The sequence below is a fragment of the Dasypus novemcinctus genome, chromosome 25 (assembly GCF_030445035.2).
Source record: "Dasypus novemcinctus isolate mDasNov1 chromosome 25, mDasNov1.1.hap2, whole genome shotgun sequence".
NCBI lineage: Eukaryota > Metazoa > Chordata > Mammalia > Cingulata > Dasypodidae > Dasypus > Dasypus novemcinctus.
The window spans coordinates 33951083-33975261 of record NC_080697.1 but is presented as its reverse complement, the minus strand read 5'-3'; the positions used below and the strand labels follow the sequence as shown (position 1 = coordinate 33975261).

The window sequence follows — 24179 nt, the reverse complement described above, 5'->3', positions numbered from 1 at the left end:
CCCCGTAAGGAGAGCCACCCAGCGCGAAAGAAAGTGCAAGCAGCCCAGGAATGGCGCCACCCACACGGAGAGCTGACATAGCAAGGTGACACAGCAAAAAGAAAAACAGATTCCCGGTGCCACTGATAAGGATAGAAGCAGTCACAGAGGAACACACAGCGAATGGACAGAGAGAGCAGACAGCTGGGGGAGGAGAAGGGGAGAGAAATAAATGAAAAATAAATCTTTAATAAAAAATAAAATGTCACTCTGGCTCCTACTGCCTGGAAAGAGGCAAAAGTGAACACGGGCTCTCAGAAGCCTAGTAGTCCAAGTATGGGAAGTAGAGTAGGGTAGTAGAGGTGTTAAGAAATAGTAGCATTCAAGACACAGCTTTGAGGTGGAATGGATGGGGTTAAATGGGACCTCATATTTTTTTAATGTAATTTTTAAAAATAAATAAATAATTAAAATAAAAAAAAAAGAGGTGGAATGGACAGTCTTTGTGATCAAATGGATGTGGTGTGTGGTGAGGAAAGGAGATATCAGGGATGATTCCTAAACTTTAGGGTTTTGTGATGGGGTGGGGAATGCCAGTGGAGGGGAGAATATTACGGGGTGTGGAAGATGAAGAATTCAGTTTCAAATATGTGTTTGTTTGACATACTAGAAAGACATCCAAGTAGAGATGACAAATGGCTGTTGGATTTAAACTCCAATTTTTAATTTTCTTCATTACAGTATTGTATATTTCATAAATTTCCTATAATGTATAATTTTATATTTCAATTAAAAGGTTGCTAAAATTTGTTTATCATGGCATTATTTATCATAGTTTAAAAACTGGAAACAATCTAAATGAAGAACAATGGTGGAAGACTGGTTAAAAATAAGTAGAATGATATGAAAAATCATTTAGCCTTTAAAAAATATTTTCAGTATTATCCTAAAGGGAAAAGTTAGCTTTGTAAAAACTGAAAAAGTGATATCCTCAATACTGAGACTAGGAGGGTCTAGAATCTATTCTAAACTATAGTATAAATATGTAGATTCGCATTATGATTATTTTATCCTTAGTTTATATGTGAAACGCTGGTGGCCTGTTTGTCACCAGATACTTAGTTTGATTTATCAGCTCTTAGCATAGTAGTTTTTAAAATATGTGACATCTTTTTCACCTACCAGATTCCTTTTCATTAGTGATCATGTAATTACCTGGTATGACTTTATCATTCATTTAATCATTTTTTAAGGTGATTATTTTTCTAAAAGGAACATTCACTGCTGTATGTTTTGTTCTTTTTGCAGCTGAAAGTACTTAAATTGCATCTCCTACCTTCATTATTTAAAAGGATTTGGGTTGCCATAAGTCTTATCAGTAATGTTAAAATTATCTTCACTTGAAATGACTGAATTCTAGAATGAAGCAGAGGTCTATAAGTGAATTAATTTTATAAAGAAAAAAGGAAACTTCTTTCTTCCAAATGTGCATGGAAATTTATGTCATATTTTTCTCTTTTGAAACAGACTGGAGTGCAGTTAATGGTACTTTAGTGTACAGTACAATTATTCTATCTCAACATTAAAAGAAGACTTAAAAGGTCACATGTACATGATATATGAAGCAGCTCACACTTGCTCTCTCTAGCTCTCTCACTCTCTTTTTCAGAGTCTTTAAAGAATTTAATTTCAAAGTTGAGGTAACATCTGACTTTCCAAGAGCATTGCCCTTCCGTTGATCCATGCTCGCCTCCATTATGGCCCTCCATTATGGCACATTGCACTGTGTGGTATATGCCACACCTCTCCTTTGGGGTCCCTGCAGGACCTCCCCAGCCTCCTCTCTCCCTATACCCTGCTTCAGGCTCTTAAAGCCCCTCTCTGTGCCTGAGGATGCTTCACCCCCTCCTGCCTTCTTTCAACTGATTAACTCGTGCTTGTTGTTCAAGTCTGAGGTCAAGCTCCCTCTCTCCCCCCCCTTTTTAAAAAATATTTATTGTGGTAACATATATACAACTCAGAATTTCCCATTTTAACCACTTTCTAGTGTACAATTCAGTAGTGCTGATTGATTACATTTAGAATACTGTACTACCAGCACCAGTATCTATTACCCCCAACTTCTCATCACGTTAAACAGAAACTCTACACCCCTTAAGCAATAACTCCCTCTCCACCCACTCACACCATCCCCACCCCTAGTGGCCCATAAACTACTGTCTGTGAAATTTGCTTCCTCTGTGTTTCATATAAGCGAGGTTATACAGTGTCTGATATTTTTGTGTCTGGCTTATTTCCCTCAACATGATGTTTTCAAGATTCATCCATGTTGTAGCATGCATCACCTCACCGCTGAATACTATTCCATTGTGTGTATGTAACATATTTTTTTATCCATTTATCAGTCAGTGGACACTTGTGTTGCTTCTACCTTTTAGCTATTGTGAATAATGCCATTATGAACATTGGTGTACAAATATCTGTTCAAGTCCCTACTTCCTATTCTTTTGGGCATGTACCTAGTAAAGGGATTGCTGTGTCATATGGTAATTCTATTTTGTACTTTCTGAGGAACTGCCAAACTGATCTCCTAAAGCAGTTCTTTTACACAAAATAGTTAACTTAATTGGTATTACTCTTCTTGTCTGGCTACTAAAATTTTTTTAACCTTTTCTCTTTTTTTGAGGTAAAACAGACATACAGAAAAGTGATCATATAAAGGTCTCGATGAATTTTCATAACTTGAACACAGTCATGTAACCAGCCCCCAGCTCGAGAGAGAGACATTACAAGTACCCCATAAGCCCCCGCCATGCTGCCCTCCAATCACTGCCTGTAGCAATCTTACCCCCACCCACTGCCATGAGCATCACTATCCTGACTTCTGATACAAGTTTTCTCTGAGTTGGTGGGTCTTGTACTTTATATATGTAAAGGAATCATTCTCTTTTGCATCTGCCTTTCTTCCAATTATGTTTTAAAGATTCCTCTGTATGGTTGCATGCAGATCATTTCTTCTCAGTGCTGTGTAGAGTTCTACTGGGAGAGTATATCATACTTTTTTACCTATTTTACCATCGATGGACATTTGGGTAGACTGGGGGCTTTTATGAATAGTATTGTTATGGACATTCCAGTATGTATCTTTTGGGGAACATGCATACACATTTCTGTTGAGTATATATAGCGTGGAGTAGAATTGTTTTGTCATAGAATGTGCACATGCTCAACTTCAGTAGATACCGCCAGTTTTCCAGAATGGTTATATCAGACTAAATTTTAACAATGTTAGAAATGTTAAGTTTTCTGAACACCCATAGCATTTTTTTTACTATGTCACTCATGATATTTAATACTTGTGCTATAGTTATTTTTGAAAATGTTATCTTTCCTTCTAGATTATAAGCTCTTTGAAAAGATTGTCTTATTCATCTTCATTTTCTACATTGTGCTATTCCTAGCACAGTCCTTTGAGTAGAATAGGCTCTGAATTTAATATTTTTATGTGAATATATAAGTGAGGGAAAATTATATCTATTATTAATTATAGGCACTGTTCATAAATTGCAAAAATACAAATAACATATGCAGAAATACTACAGGGGCAGTCTTTAAGTGCAGAACAGAATTTATTAATATTGGTGCATAGATTTTCCTGAATTTTGTAAGAAAATTTTACATGCTATTATGTAGAAGAGATTTTAGTATGAAATGGAATTGTGACTTTTTAGCCATGGACTTAAACCCTGATGTTCTCTCTCACATGGGAGCATGTGAATATTATATATCTGTGAATATTATATATAAAGTTGCTAGCTGGGAATTTGGAAATTAAAGAAGGGGTGAGGATGAAGAAGGATGAGAAGGGAAGCTGTGGATTAGCAGTTATGACAACACTGTAATTTCTGTTTGGGTACTGCTTTATCCCATCCTCTCAGATTCTTCTGGGATTGGCAAGAAGTAATCAATTTAGATGGCTTTTTAAAATTTAGTACTAGTATTACTGTTTGAAACTGCCAAGATGGATTTTGAGGATTTATGACTGTTTTTCTCCCTTCATGCTTTCCCCACATTCCAAGTTTTATTCAATGCCTATGTATTACTTTTAATACCAGAAAAAATACTTTAAAAAGTAATTTATGTTGCAAATATTGCCACCTTGACAATTTCTCTTTTATTTCAGTCTTGGCCTGACTATGAGGATATCTATAAAAAAATTATTGAAGTTGCCATATTTTTAGATCTGCCTCGTTTTCCAGATATAACTGAAGACTGCTATCTCCATCCAAATATCTTGTGTATGAAATACTTAATGGAAGTCAATTTACCTGGTAAGTGTGTAGTAAATATGGTGAGAAAAGCTTTTACCTATTAGAAATATAGAATTCTTTCAAAGAACCACCTGGAAGCATCCTTATTAACGTAACTCTTCATTTCAGATGCCTTTCTTAAAATAATTCAGAACATTTAAAATTGTTACAAGGACAATTCAGAGATAAAGAGTTCTGTTTCAGTGGATGTAAAAATGTGAGGGTTTTATTCTTGAGATAATATATTTGGTATTTACAGTAAGTTTACTGAGGACAAAGTAAAGTAACTCAGTGTTTCAATATATGTTATTAATGACCTAACCCACCTCCTCGCCCCACAGAAAAATCACTTTTTCTTCATTTACATGAAGCATGATGATTAAATTTCCCAGAAGCTAATCTGTGGTAACTTTTTTTGTTTGGTAATATATGCCATTTCCAATCCCTAAAGCAAATAGAGATCCAAGTCTGGTAGGATCACAATAAACCTTTTAAGTCAATGCAATACAGAATTTGAAAAGAGCCTCACCGTATCTACTTCAAAATATACCAAGACATGGGTAACTCAAATGGAATCTGCTGATGTGATCCATTCCTGTATTTCTTGCTAAACTAGAAATGTAAGAAATTCAAGACTTTTATTCTTTAGAGAAAATACAAGCATGGTATGATTAAGTAATATTAAAACTGTGTGATTGAATTATTTAATAAATGGGAGAGGAAAATACTTTTGATAAGATATTAAAAAGCAGTATATGAAAAAAGAAAAGAAAAAAGCAGTATACAAAATTGAATATTACTAGAATTTTTAACTAAAAATGAATACCTAGGAAAATATATACAAATATAAATATTAAGTCTATAATTTTAAAATATTTTTTAAAATAGGAAAAACAATAAACTTTTCAAATATGTCATTTAATGTCTCTTACTAAGATTTCAAAATATGGAAAGTTTCTGTTCTCTCACATATTCCAAAATAATCTTGAATTTAGAGAATACTAGCTTACAAAGGATTATGAAAACAACAACCAAAAAAAAAGGAAGCAAGCGGTAGGGTTTATATTAAGGTTCTACCTCAGATGATTGTTATTGGACAGGTAGAAGGGGTGGCAGTATTTTTTGGCCAGTGTGTGTAGTTTAATAATCTTTCTTGCCTAACTCTTCCTGGGGGTAACAAGTAGAATTGAATTCATTATAATATGAAGAGAGACATATTCATCTGATTTTTATTAAGTCCTTTTTGGTGGCAGTATTACAAAAGACCAGGTTAGAGAAATTGGATTTCTCTCAATCTGTTCAAATAATAATTATTATTATTATAGAAATAATTTGAAATATAGGGTATTATGTATAAGCTTTATATGTAAATATTATTGGTCTGAGAATTCAGAAACAACTTAAATTTCCAAGAGAAAGGAAATGGTTAAACAGTGGTATCTTTATTCAGTATAACATTATGTAGCCTTTAAAATGTTTATGAAGAGTTCATAAAAGAATGGAAAATTCTTATGTTATAATAAAAAATGAAATAAGCCATAACATAAAAATATTCATAAAGTATTATAAGTAAATATATCAAAATATTAAAGTGACTACATTTAAGTTATGATAATGCATGTTGTTTTTTTCCTTTTTTCTACCTTTATGTATCTTATAAATGTCCTATAGTAAGTTTGTGTTAACTTAAGCAAGGCGGGGCCCAGATGAATGCACCTTTTTTTTTTTTTAAATAAAATAGATTACAAATTAAGGTATAATCATCCTTGAACTGTAGGATTTAGATTATAAAATGTCTGAGGATATGCAAATCCCCTGTAAGTTTGTGAGAGAACCTCTTAGACTGTTGCCATTTTCTTTTAAGATTTATTTATTTATTTATTTATTTATTTATTTATTTATTTATTTATTTATTTATCTCCCCTTTCCCCCAATTGTCTGCTCTCCGTGTCCATTTGCTGTGTGTTCTTCTGTGACTGCTTCTATCCTTATCAGCGGTACTGGGAATCTGTGTTTCTTTTTTTGTTGTTTCAGCTCTCCGTGTGTGTGGTGCCATTCTTGGGCAGGCTATACTTCTTTCGCACTGGGCGGCTCTCCTTACGGGGCACACTCCTTGCGTGTGGGGCTCCCTTACGCGAGGGACAGCCCTTTGTGGCATGGCACTCCTTGCAATCATCAGCACTGCGCATGGGCCAGCTCCACACAGGTCAAGGAGGCCCGGGTTTTGAACCACAGACCTCCCATGTGGTAGGGGGACACCCTATCCATTGGCCAAGTCCTCTTCCCTGTTGCCATTTTCAAAATCTACAATATTGCTCTATACAGGGCCATCAGTTGTATGTTTCTATTGATCAAAGAGAAGAGAGCTATGTATTTGGTACTTTTATGAAAAGAGATTTGTGAACATGTAGAGGCAACAAATGTCCCGCCTCATTGCCTTTAAACATTACCAGCTAGTCTCTGGAGCTGGGTATAAAAGTTTCAGCAACCATGTCACACACACCCTTACTGAGTGAGCACTTCTCTGATGGTTTTGAATGAATGCCAAATATGTTGGATGGCATTTTACCTCATACTGTGACTGAGGAATCTGCTAGCCAGAGTATCTGACAGCTGTTAAATCACACATATAAATTTTTTTAAAGATTTATTTTATTTATTTATTTCTCCCCACTCCATTGTTGTTTTTCACTTGCTATGTCTGTTCGTCTTGTTTCTTTAGGAGGCACCGGGAGCTGAAGCTGGGACCTCTGATATGGAAATCCTTGCTTTGTTGTGTTTCTCATTATGTTGTTCCTCCCTACATCTCTTATTGCATCAGCTTGCCATGCCTGCCGGTCTCATCAGCTTGCTGTCTTCTTTAGGAGGCACCAGGAACCTCTGCTCCCTGCTTTGTTGTATCTGTCATTATGTTTTTTCTTCTTGTGTCTCTTTGTCAGCTTGCCATGCCTGCCTGTCACACCAGCTCACTGTCTTCTTTAGGCAGTACTGGGATCCAAACCAGTAACCTCCCATGTCATAGACCTGAGCCACAGCCACTTCCCACGCATGTATAATTTGTGGAGATCATAGTTTTCAAAATGCCTCTACAAGTATTATCTCACTTATGAAGATGGGAAGGGAGGGCAGATGGGTAGTCTCATTTTTAAAGGAGACTTAAATGGTATCTCACTGGAAGCTAGTAAATACTTAAAAACCTGGTCTTCACATAACTTATCTAGTGTTCGTTCCACATTGTGCTCCCTTTCACAACCATACTTCCTAGTTTTTCTCTGCTCTCCTTGCTGCCTTTTTCATACTTTCTTCCATTTGTGTTTTTATTGTACTTTTAGTATAAAAGAAGCAGTTTAAGATAATCATTTTTTAAAAAATAGAAAAATTTTCAAGAAATGTCATTCTTTATAGTAATAATAATAATATTTTGATTTTTAAATTATAGTAACCCAATAAAGGTAACATAAACTTTTAGGGACTGTATTTTAAAATTAATTTTTTCCATGTTTTAAGCGTGTATGAGGACAAGATTCCTACCTATTACTCCTTTTTTGGGTTTTCTCCATTATTAGCAGTGTCTTACACATAGTGGACAGTCAGTAAATGCTAAATCGAGTTTAATTTTTTATCTCCTAATCTCTTTGCACCTGAATGAGGCTTGTGAGTAAATTCATTTGGAGTCTGTACATTGAAATTATCAGAACAATAATAAATCCAAATTCTCTATCATACAAAAACCTTCGTGATCTGGCCCTCCCTTCTTGCCACATTCAACACTAAAGCCTTATTAAACTATGTGCATTTTCCTGTCTTTGTCATAGTCCTTCCTTATCATATTGCATTCTAGTTGCATGTTACAAAAATATGAGCTCCTTGAGGGAAAGGACTCTGTCTTTATCTCCAGTATCTGAAACAGGACAGATGCTCAGTAAATGTTTGCTGAATGAATGAGTAAAAACCACGTGAAAAAATTAGTTATTAGAATTGTGTAGGCATATAAAAATTACTTTGATATCATGTTTTGAATTATCTGTTTGTATATTCTATTCATGTGAACAAAGCATTTTCTTTGGGTGCCAAATTATTTAAAAAATTCAAGAAAGGAATTAGTTCAGTATTTCATTAATTTTTCATCACTAACGTGTAGTGTATATTTATCATCAGTTATATGTTGGGACCAGGGATAGGAAGACAAATTAAAACAAGACTGAGTCTTTGATCGCACGTTTAGTTGAAAGACAGAACACAAAGAAGTAAAAATTGTATATGTTGGGTAAATGCTAGGATAGCTGCGCTAACATTCAGAAGAGGGCTAATCAAAGAAAGGCTACTAGTATCAGGAAAGTGTTAGAAGTGATTGGTATTTCTGAGTTCTGTTAAATCCAGTGACAGTCAGCCCCACAAAACCTGAGGTAAGGAATGGGGAAGAGAACTTCACTTTCCAGGCAAAGGGGCAAAAGGTTGCTGTGCAAAGGCAGAGAGGCAAGAGAGAACATGACTTGTTTGGGTAACTATAGAGATCTGTTTGGGCTAGGGGCTAAGAATTTGATGACTTAATAAGAGCACGGGACTGAGATGGTTGGATCAGAGCAGAGTAAGGCTGGAGGAAGGGAGACCAGTTACATGGGTGAATAGCAGTGGAGCAACAATGAAGTTGGAGAAAAGCATAAAAGCTGACATTTATTAAGTGCTTACTGTGTGCCAGACACTGATCTAAGGACATTAGGTATACTAATTCATGTAACCCTCACAACAACTATAAGGCAGGTACTATTGTTATACCTATTTTATACAGATTTTTAAAAATCAGAGGCACAGTGAGATCATGTAACATGCCCAGGGTCACAGATAGTAAGTGATGGAGCAGAGATTCTAGTCCAGGCAGTTTGGTTCCATAGTCTTCCCTCTTAACCCCTAGACTATATACTACATTAAGGTAATAGAACCAATAGGACATAGTGACTGAGTGAATGTAACACAAGTTTATTAACTCTTAAAATAGCTATTTATACTGGAAATTAATTAGAACAGGATGCAATTCATCTTAGTACTTAGATTAGTGAACAAATTTGTTTAGTAAGGTAGAATTTTCAACGTGTATTTATTTGCACCATCTTATTTAATCTCTATCCTCACGATAACCCATTTTACAAGTGAAGAATTTGAGGCTAAGTGACTCACTAATCCTTGTCATAAAGCTGTGATTGGAAAGCCTAAATATAGGCCTAGGTTTTCTGGTTCCAATTCCCACATTATTCAGCCTTGAATAATAGATGCAAGCTGTGCTACGTTTATAACTTCCTTGAGAAAGCAAAACATCTAGCTAGACACTCAGTGAGGGCCTCCAGTGTGCTAGCCATGGTGCCAGCCACCTAGTGTGTACATTTCCTAGAGAAACTCTTGGTCTTAGAGGGAATTTAGTCTCAAGTAAGTACAAGTTGCTGCATAAACACAGATAAGAGACATGTATGAAATAATATAAAACTGATATATAGATGTATATTAGCTGCCAAGATGTATCATGTAAATAGTAGGTATTTTAGGAAGTCAAAACAGGGAAAGATGATTTTCTATAGAGATATGATTTTTGAGTTTACTTTATTCAGAAATTATGCGTCTCTGAGTTTTAGCATTGTATCATGTTTAAGATAAGCTAGTTTATCTTATGTGTACACACATCAGTGTGGTCTAATCAGCCAAATAGTTTATTCACATTTTACTCTTGTTCTTCAACAGATGAAATGCATAATTTTACCTGCCAGGTGGTAAAAATGACTGGGATAGGAGAGGTGGATTTTCTGACATTTGATCCTATTGCTAAAAAGGCAAAAACTGTTAAATATGATGTACAAGCTGTAGCTATAATCGTAGTAGTATTGAAACTGCTCTTTTTGCTGGATGACAATTTAGAATGGTAAGTATATGTCTTTAATTTTACTGAATTTTTTTTTAAGATTTATTTTTATTTATTTATTTCTTTTTCTCCCCTTCCCCCACCCCCGCCCCAGTTGTCTGTTCTCTGCATCTGTCTGCTGCGTCGTCATCTTTGTCTGCTTCTGTTGTTGTCAGCTGCACTAGAATCTGTGTCTTTTAGTTGCGTCATCTTGCTGCGTCACTTCTCCATGTGTGCGGCGCCATTCCTGGACAGGCAGCACTTTCTTTCGCGCTAGGTGGCTCTCCTTATGGGGCGCATTCCTTGCGCGTGGGGCTCTCCTACGCGGGGGACACCCCTGCGTGGCAGGGCACTCCTTGCGCTCATCAGCACTGCGCATGGGCCAGCTCCACACGGGTCAAGAAGGCCCAGGGTTTGAACCGCGGACCTCCCATGTGGTAGGCGGACGCCCTATCCATTGGTTCAAGTCTGCTTCCCCAATTCTGTTTCTTTAGCTTTTTCCCAACTAAGATCAATACAGTAAAATTGAGAAGCGGACTTGGCCCAGTGGTTAGGGCATCCGTCTACCACATGGGAGGTCCTCGGATCAAATCCTGGGCCTCCTTGACCCGTGTGGAGCTGGCCCATGCGCAGTGCTGATGCGCGCAAGGAGTGCCCTGCCACGCAGGGGTATCCCCCACACAGGGGGCCCTACACACAAGGAGTGCGCCCCTTAAGGAGAGCCGCCTAGCGGGAAAGAAAGTGCAGCCTGCCCAGGAATGGCGCCACACACACGAAGAACTGACGCAGCAAGATGACGCAAGAAAAAGAAACACAGATTCCCAGTGCCCCTGATAAGGATAGAAGCGGTCACAGAAGAACATGCAGCAAATGGACACAGAGAGCAGACAACTGGGGGTGGGGGGGAAGGGGTAAGGGAAGAGAAATAAATTAAAAAAAAAAAAGAAACAGAATTGTATTGCCTTTGCCCAACAATTTGGATTAAAGGAATCCATACTTATATAACTCAGTAGAAAATGGAAATTCTGTTGTTATAGAACATTTACTGTCATAGTAGTAACAACTACTTCTTACACAATATACATATGTATATATTTATATATATTTTAAAGTCCCCCCCTTGTTTTCTCTCGCTGTCTTCTTACATAATATTTTGACTCACCTAGTTGTCAGGATTTCATTCTATCTTAGTAGGTTGTTTGTATCTTGTTTTATTCCTATTTTTTAGATAAACAAACAAGTTTCTCATTGCTTGACTGATTTCTGAGTTTTAAAGTATCACATATAAATCTAAAGACTCATTTAGCATTTTATCTAATGCCTTTAGGCTGTTGGTACTATGTGTCCCTCAAAGATAATGTTAGAAAGTAAAAGAATCTTATGTTACCCTCTCCCAAGTCCCAACAAAGAATGCCAGTATTTATAGTATCCCAATTTCAGTGATTTCTTCTCCATTAAAATTTGGCCTGTTTTAAGTACTATTCTGTACTTTTCTTTCGAAAGACAAAAATAAGTGATTTCTAAATAAATTGTTTGTTGTTGTCTAGGTCTTTGTCAAATCTTGCTGAAAACCATAATGAAAAGAACAAAGAAGGTATTCAATTGTTTGACAATTTTAATTCAAAGTGATTGTAAATGATGAATTAAAGGATGCAGTAATTACAAGAAAAAATATTTTTTTACATGTATACATTTATATTGTATATGCAAATTATACTAGGATTAGCTTTCCATATAACAATCCAGTTATATTTCTGGGCTACTAAAAAATCTCTGGTGACTTCCTACTGTGGTATAGTAAAGACCAGCCTGCTTTTTCATCCCCAGCTTTTTCTTACTAGCCATACTAGAGCAAGAATTTACTGGCAGTTTTCGTGTTCATGCCATCTATTCTAATCCATCCTCCTGTGCTTCTGCCAGTCCCACCTAAAGTGCTGTTTCCTTCTTACTCCCCATCTCCCCATCAGTGTCTGGCAAATCCCTTTTCATTCTTCCAGATGCAACATAAGGATCACTCTCATACCCACTCTTAACACCCACTGCCAACCTTACCTCTTTCCAAATTAGAACTAATCACCCCTACCATACTTAACTTCTGTCCCAACTTCTATTATATGCTTAGCACATTAAATTATTTAACTAGTGGCCTAAGTATATTGTTAGGCCCTATTAGGTTGTTAATAATTATAATGTGCTTAGAAGAATATTGGGCATGTAGTAAGTACTGTATAAGTGATAGATAGTGAGCTTCTAGAGGGAAGGACCATATCTTACTTTTTATATTTATGTATCTCTAGTGGCTGGCCTAAGAGTGTACTCATTAAAGTTTGGTGGATACATGAATTCTGCAGTTCAATTCCTATTTCTATATTGTTCTACCTAGGATTTATGCTCATTGGTTTTAGGAGCTTGGATTTAATGAATGTTTTTTCCAGAATATGTGCAAAATAAAATACTTCTTTGTGCACACTGCTCCATGCTGGCTTCTCAGTAGAGTGAAAAGTTGAATTAGATGTCTTCTGATGTTTCTTTTAATGCAGAAGGATCACAGTAGACTATGTGGATATTTGGAGTAAACAGTGCAATTTGACATTATCCCTCCAGTGATCCTCACAAGCAATCTATGCTGTCAGCAGAGCAAGGATAGCTGCCCTTGTTCTCTCTGTTACCTTGCTCACCTTCCCCTCTGACTTCACATTATTGATGAGGAAATTGAGATTAGAGAAGCTGTAATATACTCAAGTTCACTAAACAATGAGTTCGTTTAGTTGCCATACTTTCCCTCTATCCTTTTAGTTCTTTTGATAGTTTATTCTGTTCTGTGACTATATGACACACCAAGGCCATGGTGGATCGACTGACCATTATATCTGCTAGTTCAAAAGATTCCTAATTAGACATTGATAGATACTATCTTCATTAGAATATGTAAAAAATTCAGTCTTTTATTCAGCCATCTTACTGTCTTTTCTTCTACCTCACTCTGTAATCTTCTCTGCTTTAATTTTTTATTTTCTTTTTCCTTCCCTATTCTTCCCATTTGCATTGGATAAAAGAGTGAGGAGTAAATTATTACTTGCCTACACTCAACTCTTCTGTTTCTCTAACTTCCACATCTTGAACCTACACTCACAACTGTCTGATCCAGTCTGCTTTCTTATTTATCTCTAGATTCTTTGAATTAGGGTTAGGAAGAACAAGAATAGGAGTTACTGAACCTAGAAGTCTGGGTTCAGGTACTAAAGCACCACTTCAAATATTTATCAATCATTTGTTCCTTGATTCATGTGCTCTTCAGACATAACTGCAGCATCTTCATATGCTGGGCTTCATATGCTGGGAGGAGAAGGCCTGATTGTGTAATGACAAACAAGATCTATTTCCTATTCTCAAGGAGATAATAGTCAAGTTTAGGAGAAATACACATATAAACAGATTATTTCAGTATAATCTAATTAGGGCCATAATAAAGGTGAGAATACAGAGGAGGAAATGATGGGATTGCTTAGGAGAGTCACTTTAGAGTGTGAAGACAATGACTCAATCCGTAAAGTCTATAAGCTGTTATATAAATATTTAGCTATGTCAGTGGATGGAAGGCACAAACAGTGTATATTATTTTAATGTGATTTATTTGGTTAACAATCATGAAATTCATTTCTTTCAGATAAGCCATGGTTTGATTTCAGAAAGTGGTACCAAGTGATGAAGAAAACTGTTGATGAGAAAAATAAAAAATGGGAGCAAGCCAGGGCCAAGTATGTTCTCTCTTCTAGTTTTAGATTTACCTACTATATTTCCAAGTCTGTTATTTTACATTAGAAAACTGAAGTTTTATTAGTATAGAGTCACATCATTTTGACTGTTTTCATAGAAGTATTACCTTCTACATTCTAATTAACTTTTTCCCTTTTTGCATTACTGCTATTAATTAAGCATCACATTTTATTTGGATTTAGCCAGTATTTCTTTCTGTTGCAGGGTCCAATCTAGGGTACTACCTTGTAATTAATATCTTTTTTTTTCCTATTTTTTAAAATTGATGTATATCATTCATACATGAACATATATAAACAATAAGTGTATAGTAAAAGTTGTGAACTTACAAAATAGACATGCATAACATCATTTAGGGGTCCCATATACCATCCCACCACCACCACCTTGCATCGTTGTGAAACATTTTTTTGCAGACTCGGCAAAAAGCATCATCAAAATATTACTACTAACTATAGTTCATGTCTTATATTTGGTGTATTTTTCCCCTAACCTACCCTATTATTTTTTTAATATATTTTTATTACAGAGGTTGTGAACTTACAAAACAATCATGTACATGGGTAAAATTCCCATACAACTGTCCTTCACCAACACACCACATTGTGGTGGAATATTTGTTACAGATTATCAGATAATATTATCAGACTGTTACCACCAGCCATGGTCCATAGCTACATTTGACACACTTTTTCCATACGCCCCCGTTATTAGCCCAGTACATCTTTGGCATTGATGCAAGACTAATACAGTATTGATATTAATTACAGTCCATAGGTCACACCAATTGCATTTTTCCCATTCTTCTCCACATTCCCACCACTCTGCAATAGTGATGTACATCTGCTCTAGCTCATAGAAGGACACTCTTGCATCTGTACTATCAGCTACAATTCTCATCCACCTCTCAGTTCACTGTATTATTCAGTCCCCAGATTATTCTCTAGCTTTCTTTCAAATAATTATCTTTTTATAATTGCATGACTCTCACCTGCACTTCTAATACTCCTCCCTCTTCCCCTTTCTCAAAGGTGGTCATTTCCCAACTGATCTTTCCAATATTACAAAAATTACCAGGTCATCCTATGACATGTACTATTAGAGTGTTCCCCACAAATAAAGATCCTTATGCAAATATAACAAAAGAAAGCAGACAATATATTTAATTCAGTCTTTCTCACTGTCTGACTTTCTTTGAACTCTCATTCTGCTGTAAGTCCATCGTGGTAGAGTGGAAAGAATATTACCTTTAGATACAGACAGTTCTAGGTTTGAATTGCATTACATACTATTAATAGCTGTGTGACCTTAGGCAAGTTACTTAACCTCTTAGCTCAGTTTGCTGAAAATTAGTTTGCTCATAAATTTTCAGAGACACTGTCTCATATAATGAAGAGTGCATTTCTATTGCTCTCTGATTAAAGCAGTTTTCATTTCTCTTCTTAAAACTTTGAATCTCTGTGGGACTTTGAGAAAAAATTAACACATTTTATATAAATTTATGGTACTAATTTTTAAAAACATTTTTATCATGGTAACATATATGTTACATAAAACGTACCATTTTCACCATGTGCAATTGTAGAATTCAGTGGTATTAATTACATTCACAATGCTGCGTTACCATCACCACCAACCATTACCAAAACATTTCCATCACCCCAAACAGAAACCCTGTATCCATTAAACATTAACTCCCCATCCCTTCCTTCTACCCTCTATAATTTGTAATCTACTTTCTGTCTTTCTGAATTTGCATAATCTAGTTATTTCATGGAAGTGAAATTATACAATATTTGTCCTTTTATGTCTGGCTTATTTCACTCAATATGATCTCTTTGAGGTTCATCCATGTTGTAGCATGTATCAAAACTTCCTTCCTTTTTACAGCTGAATAATATCCATTGTATGTGTATATCACATTTTACATATCCATCCATTGATAGACACTTGGATTGTTTCTACCTTTTGGCTATTAGGAATAATGCTGCAGTGAATATTGGTATAAAAGTATCTGAGTCTTTCAATTCTTTTGTATAAAAACGTAGAAGTGGGATTATCATTGTAATATGGTAATTCTGTTTTTAACTTTTGAAAGAACTGGCAAACTATTTTCCACAGTGGCTGTGCCATTTTACATTCCCACCAACAGTATATGAGTGTTTCTATTTTTCTGCATCCTTGCCAATAGTTATTATTTTCCATTTTTTTAAAGAAACAGCCATTCTATGGGTGTATAGTTGTATGTCATTGTGATTTGCTTTGTATTTCCCTAATAGCTAATGATGTTGAGCATATTTTCATGTTTGTATATCTTCTTTAGAAAAAATGTCTATATAAGTCCTTTGACAATTTTTAATATTAAAAATATTAAACCCTTATTGGATGTTTGGTTTCCAAATGTTTTCTTTCATTCTGTAGGCTCTGATATTTTCTTGATAATGTCCTTTGATGTACAAGAGTTTTAAATTTTGATGAAGTTTGTTTTTTCTTTTGTTGCTTGTATTTTCGGTGTAAAGTCTAAGAATTTGCCCAATACAAGGTCCTGAAGTTATTTCCCAATGTTTTCTTCTGAGTTTTTTAGTTTTAGTTCTTATACTTGGTTTGCTTATCCATTTGGATTTATTTTTATATATGGTATGAGGTAGGGGGTCACTTTCATTCTTTGGTATGTGGATATCTAGTTTTCCTAGCACCGTTTGTTGAAGGGACTACTCTTTCCCCCTTGAATGGGCTTGGCATCCTTATAAAATATCCTTAGCAATATGTGAGGGTTTATATCTAAACTCTTAATTATTTTCCATTGGTTTATGTGTCTGTCATAGTGTCACATGATTATGAATAAAAGAAAAAGTAGATAAATTAGACTTTGTCAAAAGTGAGAACTTCAGCTTTTCAAAGGACTGTTAAGAAAATGAGAAGTTACAGACTGGAAGAAAATATTTGCAAATCACATATCTGATAAAAGATTTGTAACTAAATGTAGGAAGAATTTTCATATAACAAAATGGGCTAAAGATTTAAACAGACACTTCACCAAAGAAGATATGTAGATGACAAATAAGCACATGAAAAGATGCTCATTGTCATTAGTCATTAGGGAAATGCAAATTAAGACCACAGTGAGAGTGATTATACACCAAACAGAATGGAAGAAGGAAAAAAAAATCAATTAAAAAACAAAACAGAGGGAATGCAAAATGATACAGGTATTTTGGAAACCAGTTTGGCAGTTTCTCATAAAGTTAAACATATAACTATCATACCACCCAATATTTTTCACTCCTAATTACCCAAGTGAAATGGAAACCTCAGTTCACACCAAAGTCTGTATGTGAATGTTTCTAGTGGCTTTATTTATAATCTGTCAAAACATGACAACCCAAATGTCCTTCAGGTTGTGAATGGATAAGCAAACTGTGGTATATCCATACATGGAAGGAATGAACTTCTGGTACATCCAACAATATGAATAAATTTTAATTGCTTTATGCTAAATGAAAGGCTCAGAAGGCTACTATTGAATAATTCCATTTATATGATCTTCTAGGATAAGCTAAAACTACAAGGACAGGAAATAGATCCATGATTGCCAGGTTCCAAGGGCATGGAGATGGGTTAACTTACAAGAGGTATTGGGGATTTTTTGCAGTGATTAAACTATTCTGTATATTAATTGTGGTGGTGATTACACATATGTTTGTCAAAACTCATGGCCTGTTTGCTGAAAAAGGTGAATTTTACTCTTCAAAAATTATGTCTTCATTTAAAACATGGGAAACAAAGCATATGGAGACTGGAGGCACGCATACAGATAACTTCAAGCTAGAAAACATAAGGACTTTGTGGCATATCTTCATTTTTGTAGCTTTATGTAATGAGAAGAGGAAGGCAAAGCAAACTTTTCAAGAAGTTTAGTTTCAGAAAGGTTATCTAAACAGATAATTTGAGTATTGTTATTTTAGATCACCTTTACCATTCTCTGGGTATATGACCCCAAAGAAATAATAATGCCTCTTTGATTATAGCATAATTGCCACCTGTGTAGGCATGTATTATGGATGTATGAGTCACATCTATCTATATTAGGTATTCATAAGGAATTTTTAACTCTGGCTATAACCAGCAATTGGGATTGGACTGTTTAGGGAAGTTATTTATTGCTTGAGACCTTTTTTACCATAAGTATTTAATTTTTATTTATTATTTAAGAAAATAATGAAAAATATACTTAAAAATTTTATAGATTCATTTACAAGCTCCTTCCCTGGTATTCATACATACATATGTGTGTGTGTGTGTATTTTTTTTTAAGGAGCTACCAGGGATTGAACCTGGGACCTCGTACCTGGGAAGCAGGCACTCAAACCAAATGAGCTACACCCATTCCCCTCCCTTCTATATTTTAAACGGTATATGGTTCACTAAAATTTAGTTCTCACAATTTTCAGGGAGATGATCTCCTAACTAATTATATTGATTATATTGCTACTGCTGTCTGACAATTAGAGAAGTTGCATTTCTGGTCTTAACATTTTAAATCACCATGAGAATTTAAAATAGAAAAATGACATCTCTGTTTTATGCAAAGTCATGATTTAACTGATTTGATCAAGTTTTTTTTTTATCCTTGAGAGAAAAATCTAAGTTCTTCAAATTGGTTAAGATAATAATTTGGCTATAGTGTTTACTTTATATGCATTTTCTTTCCCAACATTAAGAAAGAATGATGAAAAATTACTAATTATAAAATGGTATAGATTTTTAAAACATTATTTGTATTTCTTACTTTCTATTCTTTATCAGCTTTTTTAAATGTCCACAAATATTTCTTGAATATCTTACCACGCTCTTTGTGAAGCAATGGATAATAATTATTTCTAACAATTATTTGGGTTTTAAGACCCTTTATGTACATTCTCTTATTTATTCCTCACAACAACTCCGTCAAAGTAGCAGCCAAATTTAGAGATGATAAATTCTTTGGTTTATTCATATGTTCATTCACTCTTCAACAAATATTTACATAATTCCTACCCTGTCCCTATCACTGCCAACCAACACTGGGAATACAAAGAAGAGTGAGATTCAGCCTCAGCCTTTGAGAACCTCCATAATTCATCAAGTTATCATTTACTAGAAAGCGGCAGAGCCATATGTGATCTGATTCAATACTTTTTCTCATGTATCACAATGCCTCTCAAAATAAGAAAATGGCCTGAAATTTAAGAAGTTATAATTTATTTTTTAGCTATCAATTAGGAAAACCCTCTATTTTAGAGAACTCAGAGGTAATGAAAATGAGACTAAAATGTGAACATTAAGTATTACCTTTGTTTCAGAGCAGCAGAGCCTGCTTGGCAAAGTTTATCAATAACTGAAATAGAATATGTCTCTTCCTTTTGGCCTGAGCCTAGTGCTGGTCATCCCCAATTTGGAGGAACCCCAGATGACTCTTGGTCTTTGCTCTGGAGGGGGCCCAAAGGGCCAGCTCTACCAGGATCTCCATTTTATAGAGGAACCTCCTGGCTGACCTTCTTTCTCTAGGCAAGAGTTTGAGTCTGTGCAGGGATTATTAGAACTATGTCATGCTAGAATCCAGATCTTTCTTCAGTCCCACCAGGAATAGATAGGATGGATTCCTAGAACTTAAGTGCCAGGGAAAAATTCATCTAATAATTGTTAACTTTGTTAATAGTTATCAGAATCAGATAGCCTACCAACTTAGTCTGTAGCAGAAGGGCAGTTGGGGCAAAGTAAAGAGGAATGATTGTTTCTTAGGTGGCTTCACTTACTTTATGAAAATGAGCAGCAAGGGAATTTCGTGAGAGAAAAACTATCTCCAAGTTTATTGTATAATTAATAGCTTCTTTTATGTTATAGATTAAACCGTTAAAAGGAGCACATCCTTCTATTGTCCTGCTCTCTCATTCAGTGCCATTTGCTTACTTCTAAGACTTAAGCTCTAGATATGTGTCAGTAGGCCTTACTACACCAGACCTGTTACATGTAATATCAGGACTTTTAGCTATTGATTCCGAGGAGTATTCTCTGAAATGTATTTAGGTTTTATTTCTTCTCCATCCAGCTCCAAGTTTGTTTGTTTGTTTGTTTCTTATATAGGTACCTTTGGAAAAGTGAAAAGCCACTCTACCACTCATCCATTGACAAATCAGTAGTATACAAAAGAAGAGGTAAGTTGAATTTTCTCTTTATTAGTGCCCCATAGCCACATAGTTGTAGAAAAGTTAAATATCTTGACTTTGTTATACTTCTTTTTTTTTAAAACTTTAGATTACATAAATGTTAGAAAAGATATATAGGTGATTTCCCTTTGCCCCACTCCCTACCCCTCCCACACTTTTCCACATTAACATCCTTCCTTAGTGTGGTACATTTGTTACAATTGATGAACACATATTGGAGCATTGCCACTAAGTGTGGATTATAGTTTACATTATAGTTTACACTCTGTCCTGTACTTGTTGGATGAGTGAATAAATTAAATGGCTCTGAAAGCATTGTTATGATGGAAATGCCAAAAAGTTTTGACTGATAGTAACATCATTGTCATAAGTGTTTTGCTTTCTAAGATGATTACTTTTATGAGGATGATTTTGTATTTTGGAGTAATCACTTCTAACCACTTCACCATCACCCTTGCTCCTGCCCCCATTTCTTATTTTATTTTTTGCCATTTACTGCCTTGATTCAGGCCCTCAACATTTTTTTTTTTTACCTACTTAAAAAGTCTCCCAATTATTCTTTGTTCTTGACTCATTTTACTTTTCTCTACCCCGGTCTGTCCTCTACATCCTCTAAAATGTGATCTTTCCAGAACACACATCTGATAATGTTAATTCTCTCTCTAGAGCCCTTAATGGTCTCCCTATTGTCAAAAAATAAGATCCAAATCCTGTGTCATAGTGTATAATTTTTTTCTCAGTCTGATCCTTGCCCATCTCACTAGCATGTTTCACACACCAGTCCTTCATTTTGTTTGCTTCTAATTAGTCTTTTTCTACTACAACCCCTACCCCATTGTCTTTCTGACAAACATCTCCTCATTTTACACAACTCAGCTCAAACATGACCTTCTTATCATGTACATGGAAGTAAGTGTTAAGTGTTAGAGGAGCATGATGTATGCAACTTACTCTTTTTTTTTTTTTAAAGATTTATTTTTATTTATTTAATTCCCCTCCCCTCCCCTGGTTGTCTGTTCTCTGTGTCTTTTTGCTGCGTCTTGTTTCTTTGTCCACTTCTGTTGTCGTCAGCGGCACGGGAAGTGTGGGCGGCGCCATTCCTGGGCAGGCTGCTCCCTCCTTCGGGCTGGGCGGCTCTCCTTATGGGTGCACTCCTTGCGAGTGGGGCTCCCCTACGGGGGGGACACCCCTGTGTGACACAGCACTCCTTGCGCGCATCAGCACTGCTCATGGGCCAGCTCCACACAGGTCAAGGAGGCCCGGGGCTTGAACCACGGACCTCCCATGTGGTAGACGGACGCCCTAACCACTAGGCCAAAGTCCGTTTCCCGCAACTTACTCTTAAATGTTTAGGCGAGAGGGAGAGAAAGAGAAGCAAATGCTAATAGTTGGTAAATCTGAGTAGCAGGGGGGTGTATTGCAGTTGTACATATTGTTTCTTTATGATTTTTGCAACTTTCCTGTAAGTTTGGAATTACTTCAAAATAAAAAGTTAAAAGAAGAAACAAACCATCACCTTCTTTATGAAAATGTTTCTGAGCTGAGTTGACCACTTCTTTCTTTTAGGCCCTCTTTATTATTTATGTAGTTTCATTCTTCATTGCAATTACAGTTACTTGTTTGTTTTTCCTGAGCTAGATGCTAAGGTCTTGAGGCCAGAAATTGTGTCTGATATAGGGTTGTATTTCTGGTACCTAGTACAATGCCCAGGATATAGTCGATAATAAATGGTTTTAACAATGAATGAATGAATATGAAGTTTGTCATATTTATTTTAAAATAAGTCTCTTTATTGCAAATTTTATGATTTAACAAATTTATTTTATTCCTTTCCTTTGTTTCTCCATTTCCAGAAATGGTAGTGAACTTACAAAAACAGTTTAGCACACTGGTTGATTCAACACCACTCATTGAAAAAAAAGGTCCTTCAAGTTTTCAGTTCACCTGGACTGAAGAAGACCCTGATAGAACTTGTTTCCATGGACACAGCCTTCAGGGAATCCTGAAAAAGAAAGGCCAATCACTGACAACCAAGAATTCACTATATTGGCTTAGTACACAGAAATTCTGTAAAAGGTTTGTGATGCTTTTAGAAATCAAAAGATAAAAGACATGGAGAAAAAGGGAAATAGAACTTTTTGGTAGTGTGATTTTAAAAAACAACAATATGTATTTGAATTATTTTTGTCAAAGGAGTAAAAAGAAAAAAGTCATATACAATTCAAAGAAGTTCACTATAATAAGAACCAGATAGGTTATTTGTTGGAATTAAAGGTAGTGAGCTTATAATCAGAATAGTCAGAATTTCTTTATTTTCTTGCTCAAATTTTCTCATATTTGGCCAGTGAGAGTCCTTTAAGCTAGCTCTTATGTTCTTCTGGCATGCCCCATTATTTAATTTATTATTTTTTATCTATTTTTTTATTATTTATTTTTTGGGTACTTCCTTACTTGATACAATAAGATGTTCCAAGCTCATCTTAAATCTGTCTCCCTGTCTCATCCCGGAATCAGCCATTTCTCCAAGAGCCTTAACTCCTTTTCACACTGTTTTAAAATCACATTAGAGCACAAGTATGTATCTGGTGCCACGTACTTTAAATTAACCCATCTCCAAGCAACCATACAACTATTAGTGTAATGGATCAAACTTCTTACTAAAAATTTACAGGGCACTTACAGCTTTCTTAAATTATTATGGTAACATGAACAAAAATGTCAACAAAAAAGAAGTAAATGACTTCTGAACAAAAATCACTCTCTGGATCACCAAGGGAACAGTTGGAAGCATTATAAATTGATGTGACAGGTCAGCAGAATATAGGTAGAATGAGCTAGATTTGATGTTAGGAGACTGGTTCAAATTCTAACTCTCATACATACTAGTTAGGTGACCTTTGAAAATTTATTTTGGTTCCCTGAGCCTTAATTCAAGTGCTTCTCAGCAAAATTTGGATAATCTTGCCATCTTACAGAGTTATGAGAAAAATTAAATGAGATAATATATTTGAAAGCACTTGCTGTGCTTTTAACAAGCAGTATGTATAGCACAAATATTAGGCAGTTGATTAAATATTAGTTTTTTACCTTTTTCTCATTACTAGGAAATTAAGTGGAGATTTTAAGTTTGGTAAAAATATCTTGTGAAATACAGAAATAAGTTTTAATACTTATTGTTAAAAAATATGGAGTTGATTTCCCATATATAAATGCCATCAGGTGGAATAATGGGAAAAATGTTAAGAGGCCAGTTCTAAAATAGTACCTACCCTATATCTATGGACTAAGGCTAAGGCATATTGACAAACAGGTAATACAGAAGATGAAGAGTCATATTGTAATGAGACATCTGGGTATCAATTGCATGAATGAAGCAATTAATATATATGTATGTATATATGTATGTATATATATGTATGTATCTCCAGTATTAAAATACCAGTGTATAATATATCGGTACTAATTACCACTGAGATTTAATCCAATTGCTTAATTATTACCTTGATTTCTTTTCCTTTCTTAACCTCTCTATTTCATGTTCAGATTCTTTCTTAATATACACCAAGTGTGGGGTATGTAAATTCTAAGAAACAAAGCTTTCTTTTATGATGATTGAGTTTGGAGAAAGTGGGATTAAAGATAGGAGACTGTAGTGAGGAAAGCAATCTATACTGGACATAGCAAAATTTCCATAATTACCAAAAGGTAAAACACACACAAACTTTTGACTTAGGTCGGTTTTAATTATCAGTTCTTTGACATTCTGGGTTCACTGCATTCTCAGATTTCTTACTTAGCAATAGGCTGTCTCTTTATTTTCTCTTTATTTTTTTTCCTGAAGAGTTTTTTTTTTAAAAAGCAGTTTTATTGATACATATATGCATACCATACAATCTATCCAAAGTGTACACTCAATGGCTTTTAGTATACCTACGGTCCTTAAGAGTTTTATATTCCCTGTAGAAGGTGGATGTTCAAATAATGCAGTGTAAGTTTTTGTGTAGGTAATTTATTTCATAT

At 35.2% G+C, this 24179-nt stretch overlaps 1 protein-coding gene across 2 annotated transcripts in view; it reads left to right on the top strand.

Moving 5' to 3' along the window:
- The window catches only part of TAF1B (TATA-box binding protein associated factor, RNA polymerase I subunit B), an 80866-nt gene that overhangs the window by 51108 nt on the left and 5579 nt on the right, over positions 1 to 24179 (top strand). For both annotated transcript variants that reach the window (XM_004457209.3, XM_071211941.1), the window contains exons 9-14: positions 4163 to 4310; positions 10020 to 10197; positions 11724 to 11770; positions 13844 to 13934; positions 20077 to 20147; positions 22013 to 22235. In XM_004457209.3, the coding sequence (XP_004457266.1) occupies positions 4163 to 4310; positions 10020 to 10197; positions 11724 to 11770; positions 13844 to 13934; positions 20077 to 20147; positions 22013 to 22235 (758 nt within the window). The remainder of the gene's footprint in view (positions 1 to 4162; positions 4311 to 10019; positions 10198 to 11723; positions 11771 to 13843; positions 13935 to 20076; positions 20148 to 22012; positions 22236 to 24179) is intronic.